This window comes from Salvelinus fontinalis, chromosome 17 (assembly GCF_029448725.1).
Source record: "Salvelinus fontinalis isolate EN_2023a chromosome 17, ASM2944872v1, whole genome shotgun sequence".
NCBI classification, from domain to species: Eukaryota; Metazoa; Chordata; class Actinopteri; order Salmoniformes; family Salmonidae; genus Salvelinus; species Salvelinus fontinalis.
Window position 1 is genome coordinate 11,694,749 of NC_074681.1, and position 16,286 is coordinate 11,711,034.

Sequence of the window (16,286 nt, forward strand, 5' to 3'; positions counted from 1 at the left end):
TGACCTCTCATGGTGTAGTGTCCTCTACAGTTACTACATCCACCCACTGGTGACCTCTCATGGTGTAGTGTCCTCTACAGTTACTTCATCCACCCACTGGTGACCTCTCATGGTGTAGTGTCCTCTACTGTTACTACATCCATCCACTGGTGACCTCTCATGGTGTAGTGTCCTCCACAGTTATTACATCCATCCACTGGTGACCTCTCATGGTGCAATCTCCTCCTCAGTTACTATTCAATATCTTGTCTCTGTGTGCTTCATCTGTTAGTGTCTGTCATTGTACTGTCCAAGGTTCATCTTCCATTCACCACTCATACCACACAAGATGAACACACACAACAAGTGAGAATTCTTTAGAAAATATATTTATTATTGACATAAAATAATAAAGTAACAGTTAAAAGCAGCAGATGTGATCAATGATATGATCATATACAAGACTTTTATGAATAAAAGTGCTACAACGTGTGCAATTTCTGATGCCCATAAAACGAGATCAAACCATTAAACTCTGCAATCACAAAGCCTATTTCATATACAAACAGGTTATAGTAAAATATAATACATTTATTATGGATATAAATTGTAACAGTGACAAAAAAAAGTTTCAACATGTAGTTTCCTGATAGTCTTACAACGAGATCGTAACCTTATTGCTCATTTAAAAAAAGTGTTATATTATAACTAAAATAAATTATTTACAAAATCTATTTATATAAAATCAGCCCAGAAAATATAGGACTAAGAAGATATAGGTACATGGATAGCAGATGAAACAGGATGGGAGATGTACACTGGTTATTAACATGTTCAGTTCCTGACTGTTAAATACACATGTTCTGCTGATCTGTATCCAGAACCCATCATCGGATTAGGACTGTGATTTCCTGATGTGAACCGCCTTGTCCCTGAAATAGATTAGAAAAAAATCATATTATTTTCAGTTAAGACCACTCTTATATTTCAATATCTCTAATTTAGAGTTGTATCTGTTGTCAAATCTGAAACAGGTTCAGTGTGTCTACATTCAGGAGTACCAACTTTGTTTGTACCATTCATAATAAACAACTATATTCTAAATCCCTTTTAATATTCAAGTGTAAATAGTATAACAGTTGTAATGTTATTTATGAGAGTCATTCTTACCCCAGTCGGTTGACATGTTGGATCACCGAGCTCTGGGAAGGGTCTGCACACAAATCTTTCCCCTTTTTAGTGTGGAATCTGGAAGAGACATATTCAACACTCTGTTTTTACAGCATTGTTAACCCATATTTCTATTCAACTATAATTACAGTATAATGTATTTTTCTTGCTGAATCATTTAAAGTTCTCTAAAGAATCCTGAACCTCAATTCAAAACTAAATAATCACATCAAAGATACTCACATGATGGCAGGGATTCTGCAGATTTCAATATCATTCTGTAGGGTATAGCCTACGATAACTCCAAAAGGTATTTCCCCACCAGTATAGCTTTGACAGCAGCCTCTTCTACGACGTCCTGTAAAAAATGAACAAATAAACAATTAAAGAGGAATCTTGATGAAGACTAAATATTACTCTAATTGTCCAACAGTTTATTTCAGTGTTCCAGTAATAACACAGACGGACTAAGACACAACTTTCACAGCAGAATATTGACCTTGTTTAGCTGCAGAAGCCTCAGTAGTGAACAGCCCCACAGCCAGGAGCACGAGCAGCACAATAACAGGGGCTCTGATCTGGGCCATCTCTTCTTCTGTGGTGCTGTGGTTAGTGATGTGATGAGCTGCTGTCTTGTCTTCAGACAGAGAGATGCAGTGGCTGTGTGAGGTCCTACTCCTCACCAGAGCTATATATATACTCCTGGTGCAGGTGGAAACTTATTCACTGAGAGGTGAAATGGGCTTTCCTATCCACGCCTTAAAACCAAAGTTCCACGGCAGAATTTCCCCATCACTTTCCCCAACGAGCAACAAAAAAGGAACAAGATTCTTCAACAGAACAAGAGGGAGAATGTTTTGAGCCCAATCTTTACTTGCCTATTCATGATCGACAATCATAGTATTAAGTACTAGTATTAAGTACTACATATTTCAATGAAGAATTTGTGTTGATACTCTATCCTATGATCCTATATAGACATATACATATCTGGCAGCCTGGAGAGTGTAAGATTATTGCCTTTCTATTATGAGGTTGCATTGCCAAACGCAGTCTCAAATGAACTTATTTTTCTGTGATTATGTGTGTGTGTGTGTGTGTGTGTGTAGCCATGTACCCACGTCAGTGAAACCACTGCAGATCTTATCAACATTGAACATACTGTATTTACAGTTCAGATTTATCAGTTCATTTAGGAGGAATCACAATGCATTGTGAACTACAGTGGGTAAGGTTGTGCAGTCAAACCAAGGGATTGCCTCTTTTTGTGGCCTATGAAGCAGTTGACACATTTAAGATAGTGATATTGATGAGAAAATATGTGATTGGACTGTTAGATAGCAAACAAACCACAATAGCACCACAGAACCAGTAAATCACTTTTATTTCAAGACAGGCTGAGTGTTGCACTGAGGATGATCAATAACTTTTCTTACAAGACGTATGACAGCTATGATGACATAATGACCCCAGGGCTCTGAGTTGTAATTCCTAATTCTACAGCTCTGACTGATGGTCAACATTCTATACTAGAGGAACACTCCTCTAACCTGTTGAGCAGGGGAATATACATGGGATTGATGTGTGTATTATTTATTTACATTTGCTAGGTATTACTACACTGTTAGAGCTAGAAACACAAGCATAACCTGTTGAGGCTAGGGGGTGCTGTTGTCACTATTTATGGAAATCGTGTAATTTTTTAAACGGCTTCCTACTAAATTCTTGATCGTACAATATGCATATTATTATTATTATTGGATAGAAAACAGTCTCTAGTTTCTATAGCCGTTGAAATTTTGTCTCTGAGTGGAACAGAACTCATTCTACAGCAATTTCCCTGACATGGAGTCAGATTTCACACATTTTGGCCCCTGATCTGGAGTCAGTTAAAAGGCCACTTTTATTGCTATGAGTATACAGACACTGCTTACGTCTTCCCCTGGATGCCTTTACGTGATGACGATTTGAATGGTATCGATTGCGCAATCACAGCCCCTATAAAACAAAAACACGTGTAGGTAGGAACTCTTTTCCAGATGCGTCAGGCGCGCGGTGGACACCGACCTACTCTTTTTCCAAGCATTAGTGTAGCCAGTTATATTTCTCCGGTCATGTTTCTACTCGTTATAGGAGTTAAAAACATCATAAGGTAGTTAATTTAAACCGTTTTATAGCAATTTATATCCATTTAGTGCGATTTTGGGACATTTATTTCTGAGACACTGTGAATCTCTGGGCACGGTTCCAGTTCATGCCGAACGCAATGGGCATTTCTACATGGCAAGAGGACAGCTTTCGACCAAAAGATGATTAGACCCAAGAAAGGATTCTTTGCCCAAGATTCTGATGGAAGAACAGCTCAAAGTAGGAACAATTTATTATGATAAATCGTGTTTCTGTCGAGAAATGTTAATCGCTTATGACGCCATCTTGCTAGACGTAGCTTCGCTTGGCGCAAACTGTATTGAAAAGTAAGGATAATTTAAAAAATGTAAATCAGCGATTGTATTAAGAATTAAATTGTCTATCAATCGCTGTCCACCCTATATTTTTTAGTCACGTTTATGAGTATTTATGTATACGACTAGATCACTGTCTAATATGGCGCACGACATTGTCTGACCAGCTGGGCAACTTTTGTCATTGTCTAACCATGATTTTGGTGGCTAAATATGCACATTTTCGAACAAACTGTATATTATATGTATGTTGTAATGTGATGTTACAGGAGTGTCATCTGAAGAATTCTGAGAAGGTTAGTGAAAAAATTTATATATTTTGGCGATGTTTACGTTATCGCTCTCTTTGGCTAGAATCAATGCTCTGGTAACGTTTGCATATGTGGTATGCTAATATAACGATTTATTGTGTTTTCGCTGTAAGACACTTAGAAGTCCTAGACAGGATAACATCTGCAAATCTGTGTGCTCGACCAATAAACGTTGATTTGATTTGCACTGAAATACAACAGAGGAATATAATATCTTATCTGATAAATACAATAGTCCCTTCTATGTGTGAGTGTGTGTGACTGCAACCTGGTCTCAGAGCATTTCATATTATTGTGTAATAGAGTTTGACCGATTAATCGGAATGGTCGATTAATTAGGGCCGATTTCAAGTTTTCATAACAATCCGAAATTGGTATTTTTGGACGCCTATTTTGCCGATTATATATTTTTTTCGTATTTCGCTGAAAGAATAAACGTTTTGTTTTCGAAATGATAGTTTCCGGATTCGACCATATTAATGACCTAAGGCTCGTATTCTGTGTGTTATTATGTTATAATTATAATTAAGTCTATTATTTGATAGAGCAGTCTGACTGAGCGATGGAGGCACCAGCAGGCTCGTACGCATTCATTCAAACAGCACTTTCGTGCATTTTGCCAGCAGCTCTTCGCAATGCTTCAAGCATTGCGCTGTTTATGACTTCAAGCCTATCAACTCCTGAGATTAGGCTGGTGTAACCGATGTGAAATGGCTAGCTAGTTAGCTGTGTGCGTGCTAATAGCGTTTCAAACGTTACCCGCTCTGAGACTTAGAGTAGTTGTTCCCCTTGCCCTGCAAGGACGGCGGCTTTTGTGGAGCGATGGGTAACGATGCTTCCAGGGTGCTGTTGTCGATGTGTTCCTGGTTCGAGCCCAGTTAGCTGCGAGGAGAGGGATGGAAGCTATACTGTTACACTGGCAATAATAAAGTGCCTATAAGAACATCCAATAGTCAAAGGTATATGAAATACAAATCGTATAGAGAGATATAGTCCTATAATTCCTATAATAACTACAACCTAAAACTTCTTACCTGGGAATATTGAAGGCTCATGTTAAAAGGAACCACCAGCTTTCATATGTTCTCATGTTCTGAGCAAGGAACTTAAACGTTAGCTTTCTTACGTGGCAGATATTGCACTTTTACTTTCTTCTCCAACACTTTGTTTTTGCATTATTTAAACCAAATTGAACATGTTTCGTTCTTTATTTTAGACTAAATTGATTTGATTAATGTATTATAACTTAACTTAAAATAAGTGTTCATTCAGTATTGTTGTAATTGTCATTATTACAAATAAATTAAATGAATCGGCCGATTAATCGGTATCGGCTTTTTTGGTCCTCCAATAATCTGTACCGGTATCAACGTTGAAAAATCATAATCGGTCGACCTCTATTATGTAAATCTGAGACACTCTATTTCGTATGATATGTTCCGAATTTGCAAAACATATGACATGTTACAATTTCTAGCTAGGTGAATAGGTACTAAGGTTAGGGGTTAGAATTAAGGTTAGACTGAAGTTTAGGAGTTAGGATAAAGAGTTAAGGTTAGGGGACGGGTTAGCTAACATGCTAAGTACAGTGCCTTGCAAAAGTATTCACCCCCTAGGCGTTTTTCCTATTTTGTTTTATTACAACCTGTAATTTAAATTGATTTTTATTTGGATTTCATGTAATGGATATACACAAAATAGTCAAAAAAAAATCAAATGAAAAAAATATCTTATTTCTAAACATTTTTAAAATGAAAAACGGAAAGTGGTGCATATGTATTCACCCCCTTTGCTATGAAACCCCTAAATAGATCTGGTGCAACCAATTACCTTCAGAAGTCACATAATTAGTTAAATAAAGTCCACCTGTGTGCAATCTAAGTGACACATGATCTGTCACATGATCTGAGTATATATACACCTGTTCTGAAAGACCCCAGAGTCTGCAACACCACCAAACAAGGGGTATTATGAAGACTTGCAGCTGTAATTGCTGCAATAGGTGGCTCTACAAAGTATTGCCTTTTGGGGGGTGAATAGTTATGTACGCTCAAGTTTTCATTTTTTTTGTCTTATTTCTTGTTTGTTTCACAATATTTAAAAAGAAAATCATTTTCAAAGTGGTAGGCCATGTTGTGTAAATCAAATGACACAACCTCCCCCCAAAAATCCATTTAATTCCAGGATGTAAGGCAACACAATAGCAAAAATGCCAAGGGGGTGAATACTTTCGCAAGCCACTGTAGTTCCAAAGCACCTAAAAAGTAGTAAGTAGTTGATCATTTTCTTATTTGCTAAAATTGTCCGTGATGCAATTAAGACTTGAAACCTTTGGGTTGCTAGACGTTGGTGTTACATGTCTACCTGACCACCCTGACCAACCACCCTCCTTTCATTTCTACATTAGGTAACTTATGTAACTATACCAAACATAACATATCATACTAAATAGGGTGTCTTGGATTTACGTACAGAATAATATGAAAGGCTCTGAGACCAGGTTGGTGACTTAGACCTTGTTCACTGAAGTGCATGGATGTGGGCTGTTACGTGTAGGTTGTCTTGATAATATGGTTCTTTTCTAGGTCAGAGGAACACAGAATGTGCTGATGACCTCAACTCAAAGGGGGAAAAGTGTTTCTGTAACAACTAAATAGGTCATGATGAAGGGGTTTTAACAGGTCCTCTTCAGTTGTTGCATCATAACTGTCCTGTGACAACCACAAACTTTTCCCCCTTGAGTTTGTCACACGATTCGCTCATGTTTGATATTTTATGATATTTTCATGTATATCAAGATGGGGACGTTAAACAATGACATAGAACTACTGTCGGTCTACCATTTCTAAACATGGTCTTAGCTTCAACATGTTGGGCAGTGTATGGTTCTTCCACTTTGGAGAACGTTAAGATTGTTGGCTTTTTGTTGTTTTCTGCCATAGAAATACCCGTTGTTAATAAAATTACAAAAAGCCATTACTACTATTACTACTTACAGGTAATCTTTCAATCATGTACAACAGAGATCACAATACTGATTGAAAGACTTACTGAAATGAAGGATCATTTCCATTCACAGAGCCATTGAAGACCACTTCAATGAACTGAAGTGATGAGAAAACCCTTCATTCTCACACCCACTGCTACTTGTTTAATATTTACTATATCAAAGGATTCTTGCAGTCAAATGTTCTTTTTTTGTAATGTCAATAGCTGATATTACAGTTGCGATACATGGAAAAGTACCTCCTACAGTACATACAGTAGGCCTACTAATCACAACTGTCAAGATTTATTGTGTTTGAATTGAACACTCAAACGTATTTTTAAGGCTACTGTACATAACATCACATTATTTCACACGATACCAACATTATGTAATGATCTACACTCTCAGAAAAAAGGCTTCCAAAAGGCTTCTTTGGCTGTCCCCATACAGTAGGAACACCCTTTTTGGTTCCAGGTAGAACCTTTTGGGTTCCATGTAAAACCTTCTGTGGAAAGGGTTCTATATGGAACCCAAAACGTTTCTACCTGGAACAAAAATGGTTCTAGATGGCAACTTTTTTTCTAAGCGTGTAGTACAACAATAACATCTTCCTTAATTTGTTACTGACACGCACCAAAATATAGTTGCTGTAAATTCTTGACGAGGCCAGAGAGTGGAAGGGGGTTTTGTACCAAGTTACAAACAATGGGCCCTGTTTGTAACACTTCCCTCCCTGACCCAAATAAAAATCCACCTTGTTCCTCAACCGCTGGGTCTGCGGTCCAGAAAAGGGCATCATATTTCCTACTGAGAAAGTATTTAAACTAGAATTCCAGATCATTGGATCAGATGATCTTGGAATCTCATTCTGAGGACAGAGTTCCAGGTATCTGTTGAACTTCACTGCCTGCCTAGACCTCTGAACCTGACAAGATGGCAAAGCTTGCTGTGACTCTCTCTACTCTGCTGCTGCTGCTGTTGTTGGCACTGATGACTCTGGGTGAAACTAGTAAATAGGACAGGAACTGCCATCTAATGTGCTGTTCACTACCATCAATGTCAACAAATCAAAGTGTATTTGTCACATGCGCCGAATACAACAAGTGTAGACCTTACAGTGAAATGCTTATTTACAAGCCCTGACCAACAGTGCAATTGTTAAGTAAAAATAGGTATTAGGTGAACAATTGGTAAGTAATAATAGGTATTAGGTGAACAATTGATAAGTAAAAATAGGTATTAGGTGAACAATTGATAAGTAAAAATAGGTATTAGGTGAACAATTGATAAGTAAAAATAGGTATTAGATGAACAATTGATAAGTAAAAAGAGGTATTAGGTGAACAATTGATAAGTAAAAATAGGTATTAGATGAACAATTGATAAGTAAAAAGAGGTATTAGGTGAACAATTGATAAGTAAAAAGAGGTATTAAGTGAACAATTGTTAAGTAAAAAGAGGTATTAGGTGAACAATTGATAAGTAAAAATAGGTATTAGGTGAACAATTGATAAGTAAAAATAGGTATTAGATGAACAATTGATAGGTAAAAATAGGTATTAGGTGAACAATTGATAAGTAAAAAGAGGTATTAGATGAACAATTGATAAGTAAAAAGAGGTATTAGGTGAACAATTGATAAGTAAAAATAGGTATTAGATGAACAATTGATAAGTAAAAAGAGGTATTAGGTGAACAATTGATAAGTAAAAATGGGTATTAGGTGAACAATTGATAAGTAAACTGCATTGTTTATCGTCTGTCTGTATGTTTCCGGGGCTGACGCTGTTGCTTGTTCCATGTCTGTTCCTATTAAATGTTGACTCCCGGGCCCTACTTCTCATCTCCAGCGTCGGCTCTTACAGCATTTGAATATTTGATGACTGTAACAATAGAATAATAACTGAATTACATGAATGAAATCACAACAACAAAGCATGAATACATGCTACTAATAATCTATTGTCAACTTCCCGTCTATTTGAAACATTTAGATTTTTTAATCATTGTTCATATGTTGAACTATTGAATTCTCACGTGAAAATAATTTGGTTGCAAATGCAGAATGACAACTTCCAGAACTGGAATTTCACTGCTTTGACAGCAGAGACAACAGTGTGTGTTGTGACACAGTTTGGAATTTGGGAATTTAACACTGATTGATGACTCAGTGCTGATGTCATGGTTCCTCTTGGTTGTGCTACCTTTATAGATGAATATGAATAACTCTTGTAAATAGTCATATATCTGATTGTTTTGAACGAATATGCATTTGTCACAACATCAACTTTTGTCTAAAACCTCAAAAGGAACAAGAAGAAACAGTTGTATGAAACTGCTGTTGTTTGCCAGGTAGAAGTTATTGTATGTTGTATACAACCATCAAGGCCAGGTCCATGTAGATTTCAATGTAATCCAAAAATAACAACTTGGAGCTTAAACACCACAGACACATCCAAAATGAATGTACTGTATGTCATCTCTACAAGGCCTTTGGAATAGGAGTGTTTTGATAAGAAACACTGTGAGAGTGATTCACTCTCTGCTGACCTCTCATGGTGTAGTGTCCTCTACAGTTACTACATCCACCCACTGGTGACCTCTCATGGTGTAGTGTCCTCTACAGTTACTACATCCACCCACTGGTGACGTCTCATGGTGTAGTGTCCTCTACAGTTACTACATCCATCCACTGGTGACCTCTCATGGTGTAGTGTCCTCTACAGTTACTACATCCATCCACTGGTGACCTCTCATGGTGTAGTGTCCTCCACAGTTATTACATCCATCCACTGGTGACCTCTCATGGTGTAGTGTCCTCTACAGTTACTACATCCATCCACTGGTGACCTCTCATGGTGTAGTGTCCTCTACAGTTACTACATCAACCCACTGGTGACCTCTCATGGTGTAGTGTCCTCTACAGTTACTACATCCATCCACTGGTGACCTCTCATGGTGTAGTGTCCTCTACAGTTATTACATCCATCCACTGGTGACCTCTCATGGTGTAGTCCTCCTTAGTTACTACATCGATCCACTGGTGATCTCTCATGGTGTAGTGTCCTCTACAGTTACTACATCAATCCACTGGTGACCTCTCATGGTGTAGTGTCCTCTACAGTTACTACATCAATCCACTGGTGACCTCTCATGGTGTAGTGTCCTCTACAGTTACTACATCCACCCACTGGTGATCTCTCATGGTGTAGTGTCCTCTACAGTTACTACATCAATCCACTGGTGACCTCTCATGGTGTAGTGTCCTCTACAGTTACTACATCCACCCACTGGTGACCTCTCATGGTGTAGTGTCCTCTACAGTTACTACATCCACCCACTGGTGACCTCTCATGGTGTAGTGTCCTCTACAGTTATTACATCCCCCCACTGGTGACCTCTCATGGTGTAGTGTCCTCTACAGTTATTACATCCCCCCACTGGTGACCTCTCATGGTGTAGTGTCCTCTACAGTTACTACATCCACCCACTGGTGACCTCTCATGGTGTAGTGTCCTCTACAGTTACTTCATCCACCCACTGGTGACCTCTCATGGTGTAGTGTCCTCTACTGTTACTACATCCATCCACTGGTGACCTCTCATGGTGTAGTGTCCTCCACAGTTATTACATCCATCCACTGGTGACCTCTCATGGTGCAGTCTCCTCCTCAGTTACTATTCAATATCTTGTCTCTGTGTGCTTCATCTGTTAGTGTCTGTCATTGTACTGTCCAAGGTTCATCTTCCATTCACCACTCATACCACACAAGATGAACACACACAACAAGTGAGAATTCTTTAGAAAATATATTTATTATTGACATAAAATAATAAAGTAACAGTTAAAAGCAGCAGATGTGATCAATGATATGATCATATACAAGACTTTTATGAATAAAAGTGCTACAACGTGTGCAATTTCTGATGCCCATAAAACGAGATCAAACCATTAAACTCTGCAATCACAAAGCCTATTTCATATACAAACAGGTTATAGTAAAATATAATACATTTATTATGGATATAAATTGTAACAGTGACAAAAAAAAGTTTCAACATGTAGTTTCCTGATAGTCTTACAACGAGATCGTAACCTTATTGCTCATTTAAAAAAAGTGTTATATTATAACTAAAATAAATTATTTACAAAATCTATTTATATAAAATCAGCCCAGAAAATATAGGACTAAGAAGATATAGGTACATGGATAGCAGATGAAACAGGAGGGGAGATGTACACTGGTTATTAACATGTTCAGTTCCTGACTGTTAAATACACATGTTCTGCTGATCTGTATCCAGAACCCATCATCGGATTAGGACTGTGATTTCCTGATGTGAACCGCCTTGTCCCTGAAATAGATTAGAAAAAAATCATATTATTTTCAGTTAAGACCACTCTTATATTTCAATATCTCTAATTTAGAGTTGTATCTGTTGTCAAATCTGAAACAGGTTCAGTGTGTCTACATTCAGGAGTACCAACTTTGTTTGTACCATTCATAATAAACAACTATATTCTAAATCCCTTTTAATATTCAAGTGTAAATAGTATAACAGTTGTAATGTTATTTATGAGAGTCATTCTTACCCCAGTCGGTTGACATGTTGGATCACCGAGCTCTGGGAAGGGTCTGCACACAAATCTTTCCCCTTTTTAGTGTGGAATCTGGAAGAGACATATTCAACACTCTGTTTTTACAGCATTGTTAACCCATATTTCTATTCAACTATAATTACAGTATAATGTATTTTTCTTGCTGAATCATTTAAAGTTCTCTAAAGAATCCTGAACATCAATTCAAAACTAAATAATCACATCAAAGATACTCACATGATGGCAGGGATTCTGCAGATTTCAATATCATTCTGTAGGGTATAGCCTACGATAACTCCAAAAGGTATTTCCCCACCAGTATAGCTTTGACAGCAGCCTCTTCTACGACGTCCTGTAAAAAATGAACAAATAAACAATTAAAGAGGAATCTTGATGAAGACTAAATATTACTCTAATTGTCCAACAGTTTATTTCAGTGTTCCAGTAATAACACAGACGGACTAAGACACAACTTTCACAGCAGAATATTGACCTTGTTTAGCTGCAGAAGCCTCAGTAGTGAACAGCCCCACAGCCAGGAGCACGAGCAGCACAATAACAGGGGCTCTGATCTGGGCCATCTCTTCTTCTGTGGTGCTGTGGTTAGTGATGTGATGAGCTGCTGTCTTGTCTTCAGACAGAGAGATGCAGTGGCTGTGTGAGGTCCTACTCCTCACCAGAGCTATATATATACTCCTGGTGCAGGTGGAAACTTATTCACTGAGAGGTGAAATGGGCTTTCCTATCCACGCCTTAAAACCAAAGTTCCACGGCAGAATTTCCCCATCACTTTCCCCAACGAGCAACAAAAAAGGAACAAGATTCTTCAACAGAACAAGAGGGAGAATGTTTTGAGCCCAATCTTTACTTGCCTATTCATGATCGACAATCATAGTATTAAGTACTAGTATTAAGTACTACATATTTCAATGAAGAATTTGTGTTGATACTCTATCCTATGATCCTATATAGACATATACATATCTGGCAGCCTGGAGAGTGTAAGATTATTGCCTTTCTATTATGAGGTTGCATTGCCAAACGCAGTCTCAAATGAACTTATTTTTCTGTGATTATGTGTGTGTGTGTGTGTGTGTGTAGCCATGTACCCACGTCAGTGAAACCACTGCAGATCTTATCAACATTGAACATACTGTATTTACAGTTCAGATTTATCAGTTCATTTAGGAGGAATTACAATGCATTGTGAACTACAGTGGGTAAGGTTGTGCAGTCAAACCAAGGGATTGCCTCTTTTTGTGGCCTATGAAGCAGTTGACACATTTAAGATAGTGATATTGATGAGAAAATATGTGATTGGACTGTTAGATAGCAAACAAACCACAATAGCACCACAGAACCAGTAAATCACTTTTATTTCAAGACAGGCTGAGTGTTGCACTGAGGATGATCAATAACTTTTCTTACAAGACGTATGACAGCTATGATGACATAATGACCCCAGGGCTCTGAGTTGTAATTCCTAATTCTACAGCTCTGACTGATGGTCAACATTCTATACTAGAGGAACACTCCTCTAACCTGTTGAGCAGGGGAATATACATGGGATTGATGTGTGTATTATTTATTTACATTTGCTAGGTATTACTACACTGTTAGAGCTAGAAACACAAGCATAACCTGTTGAGGCTAGGGGGTGCTGTTGTCACTATTTATGGAAAACGTGTAATTTTTTAAACGGCTTCCTACTAAATTCTTGATCGTACAATATGCATATTATTATTATTATTGGATAGAAAACAGTCTCTAGTTTCTATAGCCGTTGAAATTTTGTCTCTGAGTGGAACAGAACTCATTCTACAGCAATTTCCCTGACATGGAGTCAGATTTCACACATTTTGGCCCCTGATCTGGAGTCAGTTAAAAGGCCACTTTTATTGCTATGAGTATACAGACACTGCTTACGTCTTCCCCTGGATGCCTTTACGTGATGACGATTTGAATGGTATCGATTGCGCAATCACAGCCCCTATAAAACAAAAACACGTGTAGGTAGGAACTCTTTTCCAGATGCGTCAGGCGCGCGGTGGACACCGACCTACTCTTTTTCCAAGCATTAGTGTAGCCAGTTATATTTCTCCGGTCATGTTTCTACTCGTTATAGGAGTTAAAAACATCATAAGGTAGTTAATTTAAACCGTTTTATAGCAATTTATATCCATTTAGTGCGATTTTGGGACATTTATTTCTGAGACACTGTGAATCTCTGGGCACGGTTCCAGTTCATGCCGAACGCAATGGGCATTTCTACATGGCAAGAGGACAGCTTTCGACCAAAAGATGATTAGACCCAAGAAAGGATTCTTTGCCCAAGATTCTGATGGAAGAACAGCTCAAAGTAGGAACAATTTATTATGATAAATCGTGTTTCTGTCGAGAAATGTTAATCGCTTATGACGCCATCTTGCTAGACGTAGCTTCGCTTGGCGCAAACTGTATTGAAAAGTAAGGATAATTTAAAAAATGTAAATCAGCGATTGTATTAAGAATTAAATTGTCTATCAATCGCTGTCCACCCTATATTTTTTAGTCACGTTTATGAGTATTTATGTATACGACTAGATCACTGTCTAATATGGCGCACGACATTGTCTGACCAGCTGGGCAACTTTTGTCATTGTCTAACCATGATTTTGGTGGCTAAATATGCACATTTTCGAACAAACTGTATATTATATGTATGTTGTAATGTGATGTTACAGGAGTGTCATCTGAAGAATTCTGAGAAGGTTAGTGAAAAAATTTATATATTTTGGCGATGTTTACGTTATCGCTCTCTTTGGCTAGAATCAATGCTCTGGTAACGTTTGCATATGTGGTATGCTAATATAACGATTTATTGTGTTTTCGCTGTAAGACACTTAGAAGTCCTAGACAGGATAACATCTGCAAATCTGTGTGCTCGACCAATAAACGTTGATTTGATTTGCACTGAAATACAACAGAGGAATATAATATCTTATCTGATAAATACAATAGTCCCTTCTATGTGTGAGTGTGTGTGACTGCAACCTGGTCTCAGAGCATTTCATATTATTGTGTAATAGAGTTTGACCGATTAATCGGAATGGTCGATTAATTAGGGCCGATTTCAAGTTTTCATAACAATCTGAAATTGGTATTTTTGGACGCCTATTTTGCCGATTATATATTTTTTTCGTATTTCGCTGAAAGAATAAACGTTTTGTTTTCGAAATGATAGTTTCCGGATTCGACCATATTAATGACCTAAGGCTCGTATTCTGTGTGTTATTATGTTATAATTATAATTAAGTCTATTATTTGATAGAGCAGTCTGACTGAGCGATGGAGGCACCAGCAGGCTCGTACGCATTCATTCAAACAGCACTTTCGTGCATTTTGCCAGCAGCTCTTCGCAATGCTTCAAGCATTGCGCTGTTTATGACTTCAAGCCTATCAACTCCTGAGATTAGGCTGGTGTAACCGATGTGAAATGGCTAGCTAGTTAGCTGTGTGCGTGCTAATAGCGTTTCAAACGTTACCCGCTCTGAGACTTAGAGTAGTTGTTCCCCTTGCCCTGCAAGGACGGCGGCTTTTGTGGAGCGATGGGTAACGATGCTTCCAGGGTGCTGTTGTCGATGTGTTCCTGGTTCGAGCCCAGTTAGCTGCGAGGAGAGGGATGGAAGCTATACTGTTACACTGGCAATAATAAAGTGCCTATAAGAACATCCAATAGTCAAAGGTATATGAAATACAAATCGTATAGAGAGATATAGTCCTATAATTCCTATAATAACTACAACCTAAAACTTCTTACCTGGGAATATTGAAGGCTCATGTTAAAAGGAACCACCAGCTTTCATATGTTCTCATGTTCTGAGCAAGGAACTTAAACGTTAGCTTTCTTACGTGGCAGATATTGCACTTTTACTTTCTTCTCCAACACTTTGTTTTTGCATTATTTAAACCAAATTGAACATGTTTCGTTCTTTATTTTAGACTAAATTGATTTGATTAATGTATTATAACTTAACTTAAAATAAGTGTTCATTCAGTATTGTTGTAATTGTCATTATTACAAATAAATTAAATGAATCGGCCGATTAATCGGTATCGGCTTTTTTGGTCCTCCAATAATCTGTACCGGTATCAACGTTGAAAAATCATAATCGGTCGACCTCTATTATGTAAATCTGAGACACTCTATTTCGTATGATATGTTCCGAATTTGCAAAACATATGACATGTTACAATTTCTAGCTAGGTGAATAGGTACTAAGGTTAGGGGTTAGAATTAAGGTTAGACTGAAGTTTAGGAGTTAGGATAAAGAGTTAAGGTTAGGGGACGGGTTAGCTAACATGCTAAGTACAGTGCCTTGCAAAAGTATTCACCCCCTAGGCGTTTTTCCTATTTTGTTTTATTACAACCTGTAATTTAAATTGATTTTTATTTGGATTTCATGTAATGGATATACACAAAATAGTCAAAAAAAAGTCAAATGAAAAAAAGATCTTATTTCTAAACATTTTTAAAATGAAAAACGGAAAGTGGTGCATATGTATTCACCCCCTTTGCTATGAAACCCCTAAATAGATCTGGTGCAACCAATTACCTTCAGAAGTCACATAATTAGTTAAATAAAGTCCACCTGTGTGCAATCTAAGTGACACATGATCTGTCACATGATCTGAGTATATATACACCTGTTCTGAAAGACCCCAGAGTCTGCAACACCACCAAACAAGGGGTATTATGAAGACTTGCAGCTGTAATTGCTGCAATAGGTGGCTCTA

At 37.7% G+C, this 16,286-nt stretch overlaps 2 protein-coding genes across 2 annotated transcripts; both read right to left on the reverse strand.

The window, feature by feature from the left end:
- Positions 1 to 400: 400 nt before the first annotated feature.
- Positions 401 to 2,217, reverse strand: LOC129814564 (C-C motif chemokine 4-like). The gene is made up of 4 exons (XM_055867740.1): positions 1,649 to 2,217; positions 1,393 to 1,507; positions 1,150 to 1,227; positions 401 to 911 (listed from the first exon to the last, which is right to left on the reverse strand). The coding sequence occupies exons 1-4, from the start codon at positions 1,734 to 1,736 to the stop codon at positions 875 to 877; spliced, it is 318 nt and encodes a 105-aa protein (XP_055723715.1). The 5' UTR covers positions 1,737 to 2,217; the 3' UTR covers positions 401 to 874.
- Positions 2,218 to 10,739: 8,522 nt separating this feature from the next.
- Positions 10,740 to 12,547, reverse strand: LOC129814565 (C-C motif chemokine 4-like). Its single transcript, XM_055867741.1, has 4 exons — positions 12,004 to 12,547; positions 11,748 to 11,862; positions 11,505 to 11,582; positions 10,740 to 11,266 (listed from the first exon to the last, which is right to left on the reverse strand). Exons 1-4 carry the CDS (start codon positions 12,089 to 12,091, stop codon positions 11,230 to 11,232), a joined length of 318 nt encoding a protein of 105 aa, XP_055723716.1. The 5' UTR covers positions 12,092 to 12,547; the 3' UTR covers positions 10,740 to 11,229.
- Between the last annotated feature and the right edge of the window lie 3,739 nt (positions 12,548 to 16,286).

Bases quoted from the DNA above. Each gene is read 5' to 3' on its own strand.
- LOC129814564 (XM_055867740.1), bottom strand. From the start codon at position 1,736: ATGGCCCAGATCAGAGCCCCTGTTATTGTGCTGCTCGTGCTCCTGGCT. The intron at 1,508-1,648 runs GTCAATATTCTG...CATTTTTTACAG, and splicing joins GGCTTCTGCAGCTAAACAAG to GACGTCGTAGAAGAGGCTGC. The intron at 1,228-1,392 runs GTGAGTATCTTT...TGTCTCTTCCAG, and splicing joins TGCAGAATCCCTGCCATCAT to ATTCCACACTAAAAAGGGGA.
- LOC129814565 (XM_055867741.1), bottom strand. From the start codon at position 12,091: ATGGCCCAGATCAGAGCCCCTGTTATTGTGCTGCTCGTGCTCCTGGCT. The intron at 11,863-12,003 runs GTCAATATTCTG...CATTTTTTACAG, and splicing joins GGCTTCTGCAGCTAAACAAG to GACGTCGTAGAAGAGGCTGC. The intron at 11,583-11,747 runs GTGAGTATCTTT...TGTCTCTTCCAG, and splicing joins TGCAGAATCCCTGCCATCAT to ATTCCACACTAAAAAGGGGA.